Raw genomic sequence first — 18,622 nt, 5'->3', positions numbered from 1 at the left:
CCGCCCGGATCCCGCGCCCCGACGCCTCCGCGCAGGCAGAGCCGCCTCCGGCCCCCGCGCCCTCCCTGGAGGGGCGCGCGCTCTGGCTCTCCGAGGGCGCCGGCTGAGAGGCTGCAAGGCGGCACGCGACGCGCCCCCCCACCCGAAAGCCGGGACTCCCCGCGAGGCTGTCAAGGGGGAGGTGGGGAGAGACCCCCCCCCAACTCCGGCAGGTGTTTGTGCAGAGGCTGGAGGGGCCGGCGCGGCTGTTGGCCGTTTCCCCGAAAGCAGCCAGGACCCCCAATTCCGGACTTGGGCCGAGGCTGGGCCAGTTGATGCTTTTGGAAAAAACCAGCCCTGCGAAGTTGGGCGATGGAAAAGGCGGAAGAAAATGGACCAACTGGGGCCTGCCGCTCTGTGTGTTGTGTGATTAACAAATAATAATAACACAAACACCAACATTTTTCTCTGTGATCCATTTTTAATAAGACATCCTTTGTTTTCTTAAGCAGCTGCCACCCTCAACAGCCTTTCTGCAGGTTTTGCCCCTGCAAAACGGTTGCGTCATTGGTATTATTTTACAAATATTTACAAAGCCTTTTTAATTCGGTTTTTAACTCTAAACAAGGATAACAAAAACAAAAAACTTAAAAACTACAATATTTTAAAAATATGTAAACAGTTTTATTTTACATCGTTGTAAAATATAAGAATTGTTCCTAATGCAGCTTAAGTTGCTTTAAAGTGAGCGTAGTATCCCTGTGCCTGGGATTAAGGAATGAGAAACTCTTTCATAGAAATATTGTGCTCCAGTGTGCAAAAAGGGAACAGAACAGAATCGAGAGTGCACAACAGTGAGAAGACCACAGAAGTCCACGTTATCAAACACCGAAACGAGGTTGCCGCTAATCCATCTGCGGCCTGCGGGGCTTAGGAGTCAGAGAAGGAGCGATCGCACAGAACGAAACAGGTCTGGCCAAAAATGCAGCTGGGTTAAGAGAAATTAAAAAACAGATCAGCTTTGCAGGGGGCGGGAGGCTGGGCAGAGGGCATTTAACTTTGTGCAACTGCAAGGAATTACAGCCCTGCCCCTACTTGGGCACCGCTGAATCGAATCGACTGTTCACCTGTGCAAAACTGTTCCTAGGTGACCCCCTGAAGGAGCACCTCTGTGCATAAATATGTCACTGTACTTTTTGTGCAGGCTTATTCTGCATCCGGTGCATTACGCAGCAGCAGAATTATTCGGAAGTTGCAAGGCTCATTTTTCTTGTTTTGAGCGAGGCTGCCGGTGGTCCTCCCTTTCTAATCTAAAAAGCGGTGGAGAGGAAGGGGGGGCTTAAGAGGGGGGGGGAAGGTGCTGCTTTTTGGGGAGCTGCAGGACAGCAGCCTTGAAGGAAGGAATTTAACGCTAAGCCGACCTCCAGCGTGAGATTATACTCTGCGTCACCAAGCACGAGATTCACACCCGGGTACCATGATTGCGAGGCTGCTGAGTTACTGGCGACTCTTCAAGAGAGGTTCTTCTTTTTGTTGATAAAGACTTTGATGGCTCCGGTGAAATCGGCAGAGAGAAGCACCTCGGTGTGGTCCGCCTTCAAGGCTCCTTAAAAGACAGAAGCCGCAGTTTTAGAAAAGAGGGCCAGGAAGTGGGGGGAGAAGAGGGGCGGCTTGCAAAAGACCATGCTGGCTGGGGAATTCTGGGAGTTGAAGTCCAGAAGTCTTAAAGTGGTCAAGGTTGGAGACCACTGCTTTGGAGAACAGGTTGACCCCCTCTTTTTTGTGGCAGGCCCTCAAATATTGGAACATTGTTATCACGTCACCCCTAGTCCTTCTTTTCATTAAACCCGACATACCCAATTCTAGCATTATTATTATTTAATATTTCCAGAAGACCAGAAGCTGCAGGGGCTGGAAAATTGGGGCTCCGTGGCCTTGTGGGCCCAGAGCATGTTTGTGGAAGCTTCAGGGAAGCTCTTCTGGCTTTGCTGAGAATTTGGGGAGCTGGAACCCCACCCCTGCAGAGGACCCCGGGCCAGAGGAGGCCATCCGGGACACCTACCAGAAGGAATGGGGTCTGCCGCCACTGAATCCTCACTTTTGCTTTCTCCAGGGGGCTTCTCGGCTGTTTCGGAGGAGACCATCAGGCTGGGGTTCGGGGCGAAGATGGCGGAGGTAACCACAGCATTATGTGCTAGAAAGAGAAGGAAGCCTGTGAGGAGCCTTCTCTGAGGGGATGCGGGAGACGAGAGAGCTCGTCTGCGCAGTTGTGTGTGTTTGTGGACCAGATCCAAGGCAGAGAATCGGCAGCAGCAGCAATTACGAGGGAGACGTTTTGGCTGTGTTGTTGTGTACAGGGATTTTATTCTGTATATCCTCTAGGGAGGCTTTTCGACCTTGAGGGCAACTCAGAGGTAATTTTGGGGGCTATTAAGCTTCTCCAGAAAATTTACACATGGAAAAATGCTGCAGCTCCCCTTTCCCCAAATACGTCCCCCACCAGCTGGTTCCATGGCTGGATTTTTACAAGCTGATGGTTGCAGCTGATGGTTTCTTGAGGCCCCTGGGCAGGGATCAGCCAGCTGCTCCCCCCCCCCCCGGTCCTACACCAAAGCCCACCCTCCCAAAGCAAATTCAGGGGCCCAAGGGGGGGTGCATGTCTGCTTTACCTTTGACCCCCTCCCAGAAGTCATTGCGATCTCTCCTGACGGAGGAGAATTTGCTCAGGTCGTGGTAGGTGCTCCAGATGTACACATACTTGTCTTCAGAGCCACTGACGATGTAGGTGAAGTCGTGGCTGAAGGGGGAGAGAGGAGATCCCTTCGCTTCAAGATCTCCTTTGCCTCCCCTGCCCCTCCTCATCAGGAAGCCCCATCGAGGCGAGCAGGTCGCAAGTTCTGAATTCAGGAGATGTTTCTTCCTGCCCTTCAACCAGGAGTTCTGAACCAGCCCCCCGTTGTCCCCCGCCGGTTCACTTTCCCGGGCCTCGAACCCCCTTCCTCACCTGAAGCTGGCTTTGATTTGGCTGCTGCTGTTGACGTAGCCCTTATACTTCATCGAAAGAGACAGGTCCCGCAGATCGTAGAGCCTGATGCGCGAGTCGTTGGAGGTTACGAGGATCTAGCAAGGCAAGGAGGCATTGTCCTTCGTATTTTGACCCAGACTGGCAGATGCTCCCCTGTGCCACGCCTGGGATTCGCCCTCATAGCTGTTATTCCGCTGCTCCCTCCCTACTGCGTCCTTTGCCAGCTTGACATCAGCAAAGGCGAAAGGGGGAGAGATTGGAATGGGGGGGGGAGGCTGAGGGGCTGTGGAAGGAGAGCCGGCCCTGATTGTGAGGAGCACCAATCAAGCACAAGGTCAGCAAAAGGAATGTGGAGATGGGAAAGTTGTTTCCAAAACAACCGGAGGACTTTCAATTGGACATTGACTGATAAGGGGGGGGGAGGAGGGTGGTTAGGGGAAAAGGGTAAATTAACCATCATTTTGGAGCCAAGCCAACAGACTCTGCCTGCTCTAATCTGTAGCCACTTTGTTCTCAGTAAACTATACTCTGGGGGAGGGGGGGGGAACTGAACCAGGGGCTTTTCTTTGCTAATTAAACAAGTGGGATGAATGACATTAGCTTCCAAAAAAAAGAGCCAGATGTCTTCTGATTGACCTGGGTTTTAAATGCTGTCATGGCCCAAATTCCGTTGGGCCTGTGTCTTGAAATCGCCTGCATTTACTGCACTTAGAGCCCCCCAGCCCCCAGGAGGTCACACCCCGGGACTCAGCCCGGCCTGCTGCTACCTTGTTTTCACCCGGCAGGGGCTCGATCCCTGTGATCTTCCTCCCCACTCGATTCCGTCCTCGGGTCGACCGCACGTGGATCTGAGTATGATACTTGAGATGCTAAGGAGAAATGCGGGAGAAGGGAGAAGATGCCCTGAGATACAGAAGGTGGCCACGGAGGTGGGCCCTGCGGAGATCAGCAGGAGGAGCCGGAAGAGGCCGGCTTCTGGAGGCTGAAAGGTGGGGGTCTTTCCAGGGGCTCACCTCAGTGTCGTAGAAGATACACCGGCCGTCGTAGGTACCAATCACGGCGTATTTGCCATTCTGGCAAAAGTTTGCAGCGGTGATCAGCTTGGTCTGCCCATCCACCTCGTTCCAGAGGGCCACCTTTTTGTCAGGAATGTTCCAGAGCCGAAGTTTGCCGTCCAGCGAGCCGCTTAAGAAGTATCTGTCATCCTAAAAGGGGCCAGAAGGAAAGAGCCCTTTTTATCTCAGAACTGGGATATCAATATCAAGGGAGAGGCATCTTGGCAGCCACACTTGGCACCTGCCGGAGGACAATCTTGGGCCTGTCTGCTCCAAGGCGATGCCCGAGATGTCCTCAGCCACGTTTGGGGATGCTGGATCTCTCCTTCCCTCTCAGGGCATGCAAACCCACTTCCCGTGCAAACTGGGTTGAAAATGTAGCACAGAGTTAAGAAAGGGGCCACCGGCACTGACCCTGGGATGGAAGGCGATCGCCGTGACAAAGTCGATGTGCTGGAAACAGCACAAGCATTCCCGCCGGGATATGTGCCAGAGCCGGACGGTCTTATCCATGGATGAGGAGAGCAGGAAGTAATTCTGCAGAACACGAACCAAAGGGAGGGGGGATGTCTGTGGCGTCCAAACTACAGAAGGAGCCTTATTTATGTACTGATCAAACTTCTTAGCCACCTGCCTCCTTACAGGTCTGAGTGGAGGACAGGACCCTGAGTGCTTGTGGCCCCAGCCAAAGAAATACAGGAGCGAAATGACACTTCTTGTGCACTAACGGGCGATAACTGAGAAGGGAGGATTCAAACCTAGTTTTGGAATCCCCAAAGTAATCAGGGTTGGGGGTAAACCACAGAAGAACATTTTTGATCTCTCTCCGGTTTGGTTGGCAAAAAGGGGAGGTGCCTTGTCAGGTGTTTGCTGGTTATTTTCAGGAAGGACCACACAATACCCAAGTGCAATTCCCTGGCACCCGGGGATCGTAACTAGGTTCAAACATAAACAGCCGGAGGAAATGAGGCCCTTACTTTAGACCAGGACAAATCCAGGAGGTCGGCCGTGTGCCCTTTGTACTTGCAGAACGGCCGCTGCCGAAACGGCGTGCTCTTGTCGTCGAGGTCCTCGTCGGTCCCACTACAAACCTGAAAAGCAGATGTAAAAGAATGACAGACAGTCCCAACCGGTGACATCCCGCCTCTTCCTGGATGCAGGTAGGGAAACCAGCGCCCCCCCCCAGGTGTTTTCAGATGTGGGGGACATCAAGACCCTCCCCCATTCCTGGCCATTCCCACTAAGGAAAACTGATTTGAGCGCCTGCAACTAGATGAGGGAAGTGTGGGGCATACCGAAGCCATTCCTCTCGGAAATCCTGTGTTTCTCGGCTGTGGCGACTTTAAGAGGCAGGGGCTTCAATCCCAGAATTCCCCAGCCAGCAGAGCAAAGCAACTGTGGGGGGCTGCAAAGGGCTATTTCAGGGGTGAAGGACAGATAAGGGTCTTCCAGGGGGACCCCCAGCCTTGTGGCCACAGCCTCCTCACTCACCCCCGTATCGTTATCTGACTTGGCCGAGTTCAAACTCTCCTGAGATGGGGAGGGGGAGACGCGGCCTGCAAGGCAAGAGAGGAAAGCAGCTGAAGGGGGCTTCTCTGAAGAACTGCCCACTTCCTGCTCCAGGCCCAGAAGCTGGAGGTACCTTCCGAGTTATACTTCATCCGCATGTTGTTGAAATAATCAAAAGCCGTCTTCAGCACCCAGATCCGCACGAGGTTGTCCTGACCCGCTGAGGCCAGCAGCCGGCCGCAGTGCGAAAACTTCATGGTCCAGACAGCTCCCTGTCCGGAACGGCAATCCTGGTTAATGAGCCCTGCGCTAAAGGACTGCATGCGCAGCCCCTCCAGCCAGGCCATGGGGTGGCAGCTCACCATGTGCTCTCCGCTGAGATCCTGCACGACTTTCACTTGCTCAAAGTCGTAGGGCCCCTTGAAGCCGTGAGCGGCTTTGAATTTCACCGGCCGGGTATACGGCATGCCTTCATCGTCGCTGGACGACGGATCGTCTTGATCGGTGTGGAAGACTGAGAAGGGAGAGCAGGCGAGGATCACAATTACAGCCTCCAGAGGTAGCCAAAAGGTCAGCAAGAATGAAAACCTTCCACTCCCCCCCCTCCCCATAACTCTGCCTTTTACACAGCACTTTTTTTGAGAGCTGAATGTAAGGAAATTTCATTTTAATGTATGCTGATTAAAATAGAACAAAGATTCTATTCCATTTCATTCCATTCCATTTTGGATGCAAAGATATGGCGAGATGAGCATGGAAGCTGTTCCGTGCCGAGGAGGGGGGCTTTTCCCTGTCTTGACTCCTGTTGTGACCCAGGAATGCCAAGGGGGGAACATTGGGGTGGGGAGGGGTTGGCTTGCAAAACCAGTGGCGGACACTTTTAGCAATATTTCAGTCATCGCTACAGACGTTGGGTAAGATGGTTTTGTCTGTGCGGCAGCCGGAGGCGGTGGGGTCTGGATCGCAGGGAGCAAAGGCAGCAGAGCTCATAAATCCAAGCCTTTTGGATCAGAGCCCCCCCCCCCCGACCCTCTGCCTCAGCCCACCTTCGTCTCGGACGCTCTTCACTTTGTTGACGGCACGTTCTCCGTACTCTTCGGCCAGATGCCGAGCCCTCTTGACCGATTTGCCCAAGAATTTTTTCAGCTGCGTCCTTCAGAAGACAGAGGAACAGCAAACTGTTTTCCTCAGCAAAGATCTCCGACAGTTACACTCATTTCAGAGACGCCTCTCCAACATGTCCCACCCCACCACTGCCTGTTCAAACGCTTGACGGACAGGCTTATGGGGCAAGGCTAACTTTGGGGTGATTCGGACTGAAACCCTTGGTGTCCAACCTCTCTGCAATGGGGTGAGGCCACGACTGCTTTGAGGCCCTGTCCTGTTCGGCTGCTTTGGGGAACGTGGGGGGCAGGGCTTGCAGGGTTTGGGGAGAGCTCTGGCTGGAAGGCCAGACAGGTCTCCTTGCATCCTTGAGATAATTGGGGGACCTTCCAGAAATCTCCGAGAAAGAGGACAAAGACAGGAGGAGCAAAACGGATCCCTAAAAACGTTAATCCTGGTTAGCCTGCTGAAGCCATTCCTATCCGCCCTGACTTCCCCCCAAGCCCCACTAAAGGAGGAAAGAGCAGCCCCCCCTTCACCCTAAGAAGCGGCAGCCTCACGTTTTCTGCTTCAAGCGCCCTCCGTCGGTGTCGCTCTGCTGCATTTTGTCTTCATCGTCCGACTGGGCCCCGTCATTACTGTGCAAGGCAAGCAAGAGGGTTCAATGTCAGGGACCGAGGACCCAAACTTTCAGGGCATCAAAGAGGAAGACTGCCCTGTCCGTGGTGTGCCAGGCTCGGCCTTTGGAGGCACAGATGGCACCAATGGCCCAGACGCGGCCCCTCTCGGCTGCAGTGAGAGGTACCAGGAGCTCTAAAGAGCATCTCGGTGGCTCAGGCGCCTCCAGTCATGATCGGGGGCAGCAACAGAAATTGGCAGGAGGGCACAGCAGCGACGCAGGGGGTCCCTACCCGCCTGGCTCCGTACCTGACGTACTCCTTCGTCCGCCGCATAATATGCAGCGTCAGGGGATTGATGCCCGTGGGCAGCTTTTCCTCCGCCAAGCTCAGGGGTATCTCCTCGCCCGTGTCCAGGTTCTTGATCATGACGCTGGCCAAGATCTCCTGCAGGGAAGGGCAGGAGAGACAATGGCGAGCGTCATCCTTCTGGATCCTTCCAGGGTTGCAGTCGAGGGCTAGAGACGGATTCGGGTCAAGATGCAGCAAAGGGGCAAACTGGAGGGGCAACCGTGTGAGAGAAGGGCCCCTTCTGCCACCAGAGCCACTCTTTCGCCTTGAGGGGCTCCCAGCTGCTCCGAGGGGACAAAGCCACAGCTCAGCTCTGCAGGAAGCCCGGCTGGGAAGGGGCCTGCCTAAAGCCCAGCGCCGGACACCTCCAAGGGGACAAGAAGGGGTACCTCGTCCGTGAGTTCCCTGCCCGAATTCGACCGGGGTCTCTGGGGTCCAATCAGTTCACTTGACACCACCTGGCCATCGGCCGATTTCCCATTCTCCTGCAACGACAGGGTGTGTGTGTGTGTGTGTGTTTAAATACAAAACCGAAAGAGGCGGGAGACCCCAGCCCATCTATCCTGCGGTGCTGCGAAGAGGATCAAGCCAGATCCCAGACTAGAAAAGGGGTTTCTTGGGAGCGACAATTAAGGCCTGCGATATTGTTGCTACCCTCGCAGAGGGGCTGCAATTCTCCCCAGGCCAGGGAGCGAGCGCCCCCCCTAACCACCGCAGCTCTAACCTCTGACCCTGAGAGAGCATGCACAGGATTGCAAGATCGTAAGATATGACTAGATTAGAACACTTTGGAGGGGGGGGGGAGAGCGGGCCTGCTGGCATTCTCAGCTCAGTGCCAATAACACGCAGCCTTCTCCAAAGAAACAGAGGCTCCTGGATCCGGCTGAGCACAGCAACGGCCTCAGCTATCCTGGGGCCAGCTCCCTCTCCGGAATGCTGGCTTTGCACATGCAAAGAGCTTCTAGTCCAGTGTTTCTCAACCTTGACAATTTTAAGGCATGTGGACTTCAACTCCCAGAATTCCACAGCCAGCAATGCTGGCTGTGGAATTCTGGGAGTCGAAGTCCACATGCCTTAAAATTGTCAAGGTTGAGAAACACTGTTCTAGTCGCTTCTAAGGGGCAACCCAGGCGTTTGGTGACCCCCCAGCTCTCTCTCCGAGGCAGCCCATCCTTTCCCCAGAACAGCAGCTGGTGCGCCCTGGCCCAGCCCTGCTCGCCACTTTCTCCCCTTAGGGGCATTTGCTCACCTGAGCAGTGACAACTTTGTCGCCGCTCGTGGCGCTCGCCAAGTCCAGGGAAGGCTGAGAGTCTTTGGCAATGGAGTCCAGGGAGGCGTTGGCCGTCAGGAGGCCCCCCAGGGGAAAAGGCTCCCGAGGAACTGCGGAAGAAACACGGGAGTTGAAGGGGGCCGGACTGACAGGGAAACCTCCGGGAGGATTTGGCTAGGAATTGAAAACTTGCCTTCCAGGCCAGGAATTTTGCTGGTCTCGATTTCCGAGTCGCTTTTTTTCTTCCTGGGTGGGGGGGCGGGCCGGGCAGGGGGCGGTGGCCTGGGGGGTGGGAGTCCCATGGGAGGCGGGGGCCGCGCTGGGCCAGATTTCTTTGTGCTGGCCACGATATCTGGCTCCATGGTCAGCTGTCGGGGGGGTTTGGCCGGAGGCGGCTCATCGGCAGCCGAGAGGCCTTGGGGGAGCGAGGGATCCGTGGACGGCGCCTGGTCCAATCCATCGGCAGTCAGGGGGCCGCCTTCCTCCTCTGGCTGGTCTCCTCTGGCCGCTTTGCGCTCTCGGCCCTCACTTGGGCTTCCTGCGGAGGCCACAGCCTCTTCCCCTCCGGGGTGATCTGCCCCCTCGTGGCTGGGAGGGGCCAAGGCCTCCTGGGGCGCCACCCCGTTGGCCAGACCCGCAGGGGCTTCGTGGGGCCCTTGCGTTGGGGCTTCCGCGATTAAGAGTTCGGGCACGTGGTGGAGGAGGTCTGCTCCGGAGACCCAAGCGTTTGCCTGTGATGAGGGGCTGGTCAGTTCCTTTTGGGAAGGAGCCAAGGGGTCATCCTCCAGCCGATGGGCTTTCTGGCTTTCTTCTATGATGTTGTCAATGATCTGGAGAGCAAATAAAGGCACAACTGCAATCAGACTGCTGAGTTCGCTTAATAACCACTGCAAAAAAGATCGTATGATCAAGCCGGTCACATGAGTGATCCACTTTATGACCGTCATGACTTATGACGATAACGAGCAGGTTCTAAAATGACTGCAAGCCGAGGACTGCCTGTATTGGTTTATAGTAGGAGGTTTCCAAACTTGGCAACTTTAAGACTTGTGGACTTTTAACTCCCAGAATTCCCGAGCCAGCTGGTTAGGGATTTCTGGGAGTTGAAGTCCACAAGTCTTAAAAGTCTATCCTGAAAAAAGTACTGCAAAACAAAACATAAATCATATCAATGTCCGGGATTAAGAGGCGGTGAAACTGCCGTCCCGTATGTGGCTGAGAAAAGCTACTCAACAGTGCTCTGACAGCTGCACATCAGCAATTTTCGGCCTGCAGAACAAACCTCTTTGGGGTCATCTTGCTTGATGTCCAGGTCTTTCCCTCCTTCGTGGTCATCCACCAGAGAACCTCCGCCCGGCTCCTGGAAAACAGGATCACAGGTAACCAGGCCTCACCATAAGAAGTTGGAAGGGCTGAAGTCCAGTGGCTGGGCTGCCACAAGCGATGGGAACTGCGGCCTCCAGCCAGATGGAGGGACGAACTGGAGAAAATTAACGTTGATAATGCGGATATCCTAAAAGCAACTAAATATCTTGGCACTGGCTGCATCCTCTCAGAAAGTTAAAGGCAGAGTGGCATCTGGGACCCATAACAACAGCGGCTCTTTGCCAGTGTTTCTTAATCTTGGCAACTTTGCGTCAGGTGGATTTTAACTCCCGGAATTCCCCAGCCATCATGCTGGCTGGGGGGTTCTGGGAGTTGAAGTCCACTGCTCTTAAAGTTGCTGAGGTTGAGAAGCCCCGATCTAAGGCAACATCGAAGCGGTTGAACCAGAGACAGACATCACAGCCCCCCACCCCCTCTCACCCCACCCTGCCAGTCAGCAGGTTAGAGGACATCAGGTTGGGGAAGTTGAATGATGTGCTTTCAGAGAGGGAAGCACAGGTGGTTTCCTCTCTGCCTGTTGCCCTGTCTGGCTGCCCTCAAGAGGTGGCTGCTGCATGGCACAAATATTGACACAAAGAGACACACCTTCGGTACTGACGGCTCCGTGACTTTGGTTGGCGACCTAGTGGAGAAAAACAAAGACACGGACCAGGTAAGACCAGGAGGAGTAAACCCCCACCAGCCATTGTGCAAGATTCCTTCTCTCCTTCTTCTGTTCATGGCTCTTGCTTGTTCAGCCTATGCCGGTCCCCGTGGAAGATTACTGCAGTGTCCAGTCCATGACACGCCCTCTGTGGTGACCACAAGCCCAAACGTCCCCCCTTATTCACTGGATCTTTTTCGGTAAGGTTTTCCACTGGGGAGTCCCAAGCAGGGGCCAGTTCTGAAGGTGGCAATTTTATTTGCTTTCATTTTGCTTTCACTTATTTTGTGAACATAAGCCCCTGCCTTTCCCAAGTCCCTTGCTGTGCGCATCCCAGCTGGCTGTCACCTCCGAGGCTCACAAACAGAGCCAGCCCCATTGCTTCCTTGCCCTGTTGGGGACAGAGCTGTGTGGCCTCTGAATGCAAAACGTCTACCTTTCAATCAATTAGAATAGAGCTGGAGGGGACCTTGGAGGTCTCCTAGTCCAACCCCCTGCTCAAGCAGGAGACCCTGTACCATTTCAGACCAGTGGTTGTCCAGTCTCTTCTTAAAGGCCTCCAGTGATGAAGGAACTACAACTTCTGAAGGCAAGCCGTTCTACTGGTTAATTGTTCTCCCTGTCAGGAAGTTTCCCCTTAATTCCAGGCTGCTTCTCTCCTTGATTACTTTCCATCCTTTGCTTCTCGTCTTGCCTTCTGGTGCTTTGGAAAATAAGTTGACCCTTTCTACTTTCTGGCAGCCCCTCCTATACTGGAATTTCCCTGCACTGCATTAGGAGGACACGAGAGTCCAGACTGACTTCTGACTGCCCAATGCTGCTGGACCCAAGAGTGACCAGGCCTAAAGCCATCCCAGCCTCTGGGAAGAGGTGATGTGGAACAATGCGGTGTTCTCTTGGCACGGATGGGAGCCTCTGACCGTAAAAAGCTATTTCAGAGATTAGATTTCCCTCAGCCTCTTTGGCAAAAGCAGCAGTAATAGAGCAGCAATAAACCACCCTGCAGGGTTATTTGTGCACAAGGAGGCACAGCCAAGAGAGGGAAGTTCTCCTGAGCACCCAGGGTGAGCGTTGCTACAGAGGATTATAAGACCAGAACTACAAAGGCATGGAACCACGTGTCATGCACAGGCCTTATGCGTTCGTCCTCCAAATTGTATCCCATCTATTCAAATTAAACACTGAAATCTCTTCAGGAGTGACCCATAAAGTTTCTGGCTACATTACCATACACAAATTCAGCTTTAACAAAACAAGCTGAAAAGTTCGAAACAGAGTGTTAAATTAAAGTTACAAGTTATACACAATTCAATAAACACACCCAAACATTTTATAAAACAGTGCTTTCAAGAAAAAAACACAAGCCTTTTTTTTTGCACCAATATAGAAACTCCTTCTCAAGACCGCACAAAACATGGAAATGCTTTCTCGTATCCTTTTTCTCTCTGCACTCTTTTTTTTTCAAAAAAAAAAAGAGACGTGGCCAGAAGTGAGTGGGGCTACCTCTAGCAGGAAGACAATCAGCAACAAATCAGGTTGCAGATCCTGAAGTCTAAGATAAGGCTCAGGAAAGAACCAGCCAGAGCAACAGCTGGCTGCAGAAAAGGATTTGCTTTCAGTTTTTAGAAAGTGCATTTAGGTGCAGCTCTAATTTGGTTTAAGAGCTCTTTGAGAGAGAGAGAAAAAATGCTGATTCCATATCTGCTTCGTTAAAGCAAATATGAATCACCCCTCCTCTCCTGCACCCTGGAATTTTTGAGGCTGAAAGCAACAATTGTGTGTGGAAGAGGCTTATTCAGCACCATGCGACTTTCCATCGGACAGTCTAGTGCAGGGGTCCTGACAACTTTAAGACTTGTGGACTTCAGCTATGCTGGCTGAGGAATTCTGGGAGCTGAAGTCCACAAGTCTTAAAGCTGTCACGGTTGCAGACCCCTGGTCTAGTGATAGACAAGGGCCCCTCTTTGAGCTGCCCACAGCTATTCCGTCAGCAGCAAAGAAAGACTCTAATTCACTCATCCTGAGCAGCTCAACATCTTGCCCTGAGCAGCTGATCAAAAGTATCGGGCTGTTTTCCAATCACCTGCCAGAAGAAACTGACTTAACACAGAACAAAACACAGTCGGTCTCTGGGTATGGTAGTTTTGTTTATTTGCCCTTATTGGGGAAAAATCTCTGGGTCGGAGAAAACATGAGTGCAACCAGGAAAAGGATAAAAAAGGAGGGTGGGATGGGCGCCTGGCCAAGGCATTCTGGGGATGGGCTTGTGTCCAGAGAGGTGTAACGTGCAAAAGCAGAGAAAACGGCAGAGGAAGAAGGGAAGCAAAAATGCAAGGAATGAAAAAGAGGGCTTGTGGAGCAAAAGCAGGTGCTGGGAAGTCTCTTCAAGGTGTGTCTGCCCTGCCACAAGGAGGCCTGAAGGGACAGGAGGGAGGGGACACCTAAGGGCGACTGGAGCTCTCCTGGTGAAATGGAAGACAAAGGAAGTCAGAACTCAGTAACTTTAAGATGTGTGGACATAAAATCCCAGATTTACCCAGCCAGCTTGGGAATTCTGGGAGTTAAAGTCCACATTTCTTAAATTATGTTAGGTCTGGAATCAAAGTCCATGTCTCTTCAAACTTGTTGCTCCGGAATTCTGGGAACTGAAGTCCACCCCTCTTAAAGCAGGCCAGCTGGGGAATTCCCATCCCTTTTAAAGCTGCTGAGGCTGAGTTAGAGGTTGGGGAGTGACTCGGCCAAGGGAAGAGGGATGGAAAGCGGGTGCCAGGAGGGCAGACCCCTAAAGGCAAATGAGGGCTGCAGGGGTGGCGATTGGCCTCTGCACCGGGTCGAAGGTGCCATCCAGCTGGTGATAGTGGGGTTGGGACCAAGAGGTGATCAAGGCTGCAGGGGCACAGAGCGGGTGCAGCCAGGCCCCTTTGGTAGAGGGGGTTCCTGGGGACTGCTGGAGATCTTGGGGGAGGGGGAGAAAGGCCAATCTACGCCTCCCGGGGTAAGGTGGCAGGATTCAACCGGGGTCGGTCCCGGGGACCAGAGCTTTGGCCTTCCCAGCCTTCGGACTCGTGCTGGGAACTTCTCTGCGGCGGGGGGGGGGGGAGACGGGATATGGGAGAGGCGGCCCAGGGCAGTCGCGGCCCGAGCCCCCCTGGAGTGGATGGGGGAACGCCCACCCGCCCCCTTTGCCCGGGGCTTGTGGTGGGGAATTCCTGCCAGGGGGCGGGCAGAAAGCAGACGGGGGGGGGGGAGCCCTGGAAGGAAAGCGGCTCTGCTCGGCGCCGATCGGAAGCGAGGCTCCCGCGGGGCTGGCCAGGTGGGCCCGGGTTCCGCCCTCCCTGCCGGAGCCTAGAGACGCGGGGCCGACGGGGCGGCTGGTGCCGGGCGCCCCGCTCCCGCCCCCCCCCCCGCGAGGAGGACCAAGCAGCGCCCCCCGGCTCCCGCCCCCCCCGGGCGGCCGACTCACGCCGCCGGGCTCCCGCCGTGCTGGGCCACGTCCTCGGACGCGTCGTAGAAGAGCTCCTCGGTATCCGAGTCGGACGCCATCGCGGCGCCGTCGGGGAAGCAACAGCAGCGGAGCGGGCTGGGCCGCGCGGAGGTCTCGCGAGAGCCGGCGAGGAGGCGTGGCCGGAACCAGCTGGGCGAGGCGGGAGCGGAAGCGCCCGCCCACGCACTTCCGGCAAGCGCATCCCGGAACTCCTGGCCCGCGGGGCCCGGCCGCCGTTGCCGCTCTTGCCCTCGCGAGAACTCGGCCGGAGGCAGATATAGGGAGGGGGGGGGAGAAATTGGCAGCCTGACGCGAAGCTGAATCGACTTGGAAACATTACAAGTGAAGGGAAAGCCAATTGAGCGGGCCGAGCGCCAGTCTCGCGGCTCATTGCGCTCGAGCTCCCCCGTGCTTTTACTCCGTTTCACGACATGGTTACAGCAGGGTCTCCTGCTCGAGATGGGGCTGGACTAGGAGACCTCCGAGGTCCCTTCCAGCCCTATTCTGGTCGGTCCGCTTAAATCCCCCCCCCCAATATCTTGTTACAGCGCTCCGTGACGTCACTCTAGCCACGTGACCGCGGAAACGGCCTGGAAACGGCAACGGCTGGCGGAGCAAAATCCGCTGAGACTCCTTTTCCTTCACCTCTGACTGAAATTGTGATTTTCTTTGAATCCCGCGATTTGGCTGCATTTGAATTCTCCTTGGGTTGCGCTCCATCTGAATTCGCCTTCATCTGATTTGGCGCTTCACGCGGAGCCCGCAATCGCCCGCCAACCCGCACTGCCTCTCCTCCTCCCTTCCTGCCTGCTTGCCTTCTCCGGACCGCGCAGGCGCAGTGCTGCATCCGAGCTCGCCATCTTGGTGACGTAAGGGGGCGGGGATCTGGAGAAGGGGGCGGGGCTCCCAGTTCCGGCCTCGGGAGGACTTTTGAAAAGCTCCCGCAGCCGCCGCCGCCGCCGCTGAGCGCGAGAGCGGCTGGCGGGCGTCCTGCCTTCGGGTCGCGCCACTCCGGGGGCCTCGGACGGGCACGCCGACGCGGCGGCTGCAGGTGAGAGGCGGCCGAAGAGGCCCCGGGACGGCGGCGGGGGGGGGCGGCGGCTTTGTGCTCCCTCAGTGACCGCCTGGGGGCGGGATTGCTGGCGCGGAGGGAGAAGCGCACGAGCGCGCCTCGCTGATTGGCTGCCGGGAGCGCGGCGGCAACGCCATTGGCTGGCGCGGGAGCATCGGGCGGGGTCAGGGGTGATGTGGAGCGAGGGTGCTCGCGCGCCTCAGCTTCGGCGCCGGGACGACTACAAAGCCCAGCACTCGCAGCCCAGGCAGGCTCGGCAGTTTAGGACATGTTGTCCCAGCTGACATAGGGGCCCAGGTAGGGATTCCCTGGGGGCTGGGCTTCATTGGGGTGGGGGCTGCTCGGCTTGCCCGTTATGGCCGATACCTCATTGGGGGGGGGGTCTTCGTGAGGCCTGGGGCGGGCAGGGGGAAGAGGGAGGCTGCTTCCAAGGGACTTGGTGGACCATAGTGCTGTGCCCGGAGTCTGACTGTGGCTGAGAGGCAGGAACGGGAAGTTTGCCTCCCCTCGCCCCCCGCCCCAAACACAGGCTGCAGTTTCAAACGGGGTTTCTCAGCTGAGGAGGAGGAGGAGGAGAAGCCCCGCAGTCCTCCACTTAAGACCTCAATTGAGCCACACAATTTGTGAGAAATTTGTTGAGTTTTGCCCCGTTTTACCCCTTTTCTCCCCCCATTTGTGAAGTGAATCCCTGCAGTTCTTCAATTAGTCACACGGTTGTTCAGTGAATCTGGCTTCCCCATTGACTTTGCGTGTCAGAAGGTCGCAAAATGATCCGGGGACACTGCAACCGTCATAAATGTGAGTCAGTTATCAAGCATCGGAATGTAAATCGCTGGACCATGGGGATGCTGCAAGTGTGAAAAACGGTCCTAAGTCACTTTTTAGTGCCGTTGTAACTTTGAACAGTAAGTAAACTTGTAAGTCGAGGACCGCCTGTATTATGGGACAAAGCGTGCCCGTCCCTTCCTCTTCCAGCGGACCCCAAATAAAGTTAAAATGCAAATGAAAAATTCAGCGGGGAAGGTGGTGGTTCCAGCCTTTATCCACATTTAAAAACCTCCTGTAAAGATAACAAATGTAAATAAAGGGATGGTGATTTTAAGCAAACTTCTCAGCTGCTGGTTATGACTAAAGCCTGTTGCAAAGTTTGTTTGTTTGTTAAATTTATTTGATCCTTTGGAGAAAGGAGAAAAGGGCTTTACCGTTATTAAAGAGTGTTACTGTTGCTGTGATTAATTGTGATTAATTGTCTTACTTTATAATCCGTGCTCTACATTCTGGATTTGGGGTGAGGGGATTATGGCTGAGAGAATGATTTTCAAAAAGCCAGGCTCTGGCTGAATCGCATATTTGATAAGAGATTTCTTGGGATAACCAAAGGTCAGTTTTTTTCGTAAACTTTAGTTGGTTTAACTGTATCAGGCAGTCCATTCTGGCTTCTTCAATAAATTAAGGTAAAAACAAACTAACTTTAACATGTTAATGGAAGCTTATTCCGGTAAACCAAGCTAGCCACTGCTCTGTGCGGAGGAAGTTTTCTTCCTTTAAAATATACAAATCCATTAAGAAGCTGGGCAAAACCAGAATTGTGCATAGTAATTAAGCAAGTACTTGGAAAAGTATTAAATGGAGCTGCACCCCTTTTGCCAAGTTCTAAAAAGTTGCTCAGCAACTTCACTTTCTCTTTGCCCCCCTCCTTCCCCCTTTGAGGGTGGAGACAGAACTTTCCCATTCAGTCTGTACTGGGGAATGTAATTCTTTCCTGGCATTCATTGATAGTCAGTTTACCTATGGGAGGTGGGAAAGAACTGCATTTTGAACTTTCTTTCATGAGAGAAAATCAGGAGTCTTGCAAAATAGGCTCTGTTGAATTCTTTCAGGGAAGACTGCTCTGCTAGCCAGGATTTACTTCCTTACAGAGTTCACCCACACACACCCCTTCTCACGGATGGACGCTATATGCAGCCACAAATAAATAAAGTAGTAAATAAGGCAAGTAAATAAATACATAAGTGTAAAAGCTGTTGCCAAAGGGAGATAATGAAATGAACAAGCACACACTGTACCAAAATGAAAACAAACAAAAAAGAGAAGCTATTTTGCTGTCTTCCTGATTTTACATGCTTCCGTACAGAATGTTGCCTGCCACGTGGTGTGTTGTGTCTTGCCAGACAATAGAAGCAGCATGTAGAAATGCATGGGATGACCTGGGAAATCTACTAGCAAGGGTGTGATATAAATGCTGCGTGCCTGGTTATAATATTGGCAAATCAGAAGTACATGGTAGATTATAAACCTCTCCCCATCTCCAGGAGGGCACAATTGTACTGAATGGCGGGAGGGATTTAGTATCGCCTTCCTGGCACTGCTACAGAAGGGCCCCAACCTTGTCAGAGTAAAAGCTTTTCTATGACCCACATAAAAGAGTTATGTAAGCTCCTAGCAAACACCACCATAGCCTAGGAATTGTATAAAGGAAGCTTCTCAATAGCCACGATTGAGGTAGTGGACAAGTGGGCTTTTAATATATTTAAGAGGAAATAGTTGGTTTGTGGTTAATTACAGATGATGATTGTATTGTCTCATGATTGCTCAGTATATTTGGTAGATTCCATAATGCAGTAATTTCTTAGAATCACCAGTTCCTTCTCCTCCTCCTCCCCCTTCTAAAGCAGAAGACTTGTGCAATTAAAAGACTCTTTTTCTTTTATAAGAGGTACGTTGTTTTTTTTCTGATGGTATTGCGCATGTCACTTTCTGAGTGGGGGCAGGTCCTTGGGGCCCAGGAGGAAGACTCTCGAATACAGGTCTTTTTTGACATCCCAGCAACACAGAGCAGTTCTACTAGAGCTGATGGCAGCTGGCTGGTAGATCTTCCACTGCCAGAAATCGGAGCTTAAATGTTCTGGCTGGAGTGCCCAATTTTCTCCTCTTAAATCACCATTAATTTCTCTCTCTCGCTTCCCTTCTTTCATTTATTAGTGGATATTTTTTCTCCCACCTGTTTTTCCTCCTCTTCCAGCACAGACCCCTACAGACATTTGCTTTGAAGATCCAAGGAGCAATTTGATGAGCCACAGTATGAAGGTGATTTTGTCAGCACAGCACGTTGTGGGTACAAAGGCCT

At 53.5% G+C, this 18,622-nt stretch overlaps 1 protein-coding gene across 1 annotated transcript; it reads right to left on the bottom strand.

Moving 5' to 3' along the window:
• Positions 1-1,347: 1,347 nt before the first annotated feature.
• Positions 1,348-14,482, bottom strand: WDR44 (WD repeat domain 44). The gene is made up of 20 exons (XM_015832421.1): positions 14,403-14,482; positions 10,882-10,918; positions 10,193-10,270; positions 9,104-9,740; positions 8,890-9,020; positions 8,030-8,125; positions 7,600-7,736; positions 7,233-7,310; positions 6,615-6,721; positions 5,931-6,082; positions 5,702-5,840; positions 5,551-5,615; positions 5,037-5,150; positions 4,474-4,596; positions 4,018-4,209; positions 3,772-3,873; positions 2,984-3,099; positions 2,649-2,776; positions 2,042-2,173; positions 1,348-1,585 (listed from the first exon to the last, which is right to left on the bottom strand). The coding sequence occupies exons 1-20, from the start codon at positions 14,480-14,482 to the stop codon at positions 1,491-1,493; spliced, it is 2,739 nt and encodes a 912-aa protein (XP_015687907.1). The 3' UTR covers positions 1,348-1,490.
• Between the last annotated feature and the right edge of the window lie 4,140 nt (positions 14,483-18,622).

Source organism: Protobothrops mucrosquamatus, unplaced genomic scaffold (genome assembly GCF_001527695.2).
Source record: "Protobothrops mucrosquamatus isolate PMUCROS unplaced genomic scaffold, P.Mucros_1.0 scaffold4, whole genome shotgun sequence".
NCBI classification, from domain to species: domain Eukaryota; kingdom Metazoa; phylum Chordata; class Lepidosauria; order Squamata; family Viperidae; genus Protobothrops; species Protobothrops mucrosquamatus.
Note: the sequence above shows the minus strand (reverse complement) of the source record. Positions and strands in the feature narration are given on the sequence as shown.

Coding starts and splice junctions, on each gene's coding strand:
- WDR44 (XM_015832421.1), bottom strand. CDS start 14,482: ATGGCGTCCGACTCGGATACCGAGGAGCTCTTCTACGACGCGTCCGAG. Junction 9,021..9,103: donor CAAAATTCCTGGCCTGGAAG/GCAAGTTTTCAA, acceptor TTTCTTCCGCAG/TTCCTCGGGAGCCTTTTCCC. Junction 6,083..6,614: donor GAAGAGCGTCCGAGACGAAG/GTGGGCTGAGGC, acceptor CTCCCTTCTCAG/TCTTCCACACCGATCAAGAC.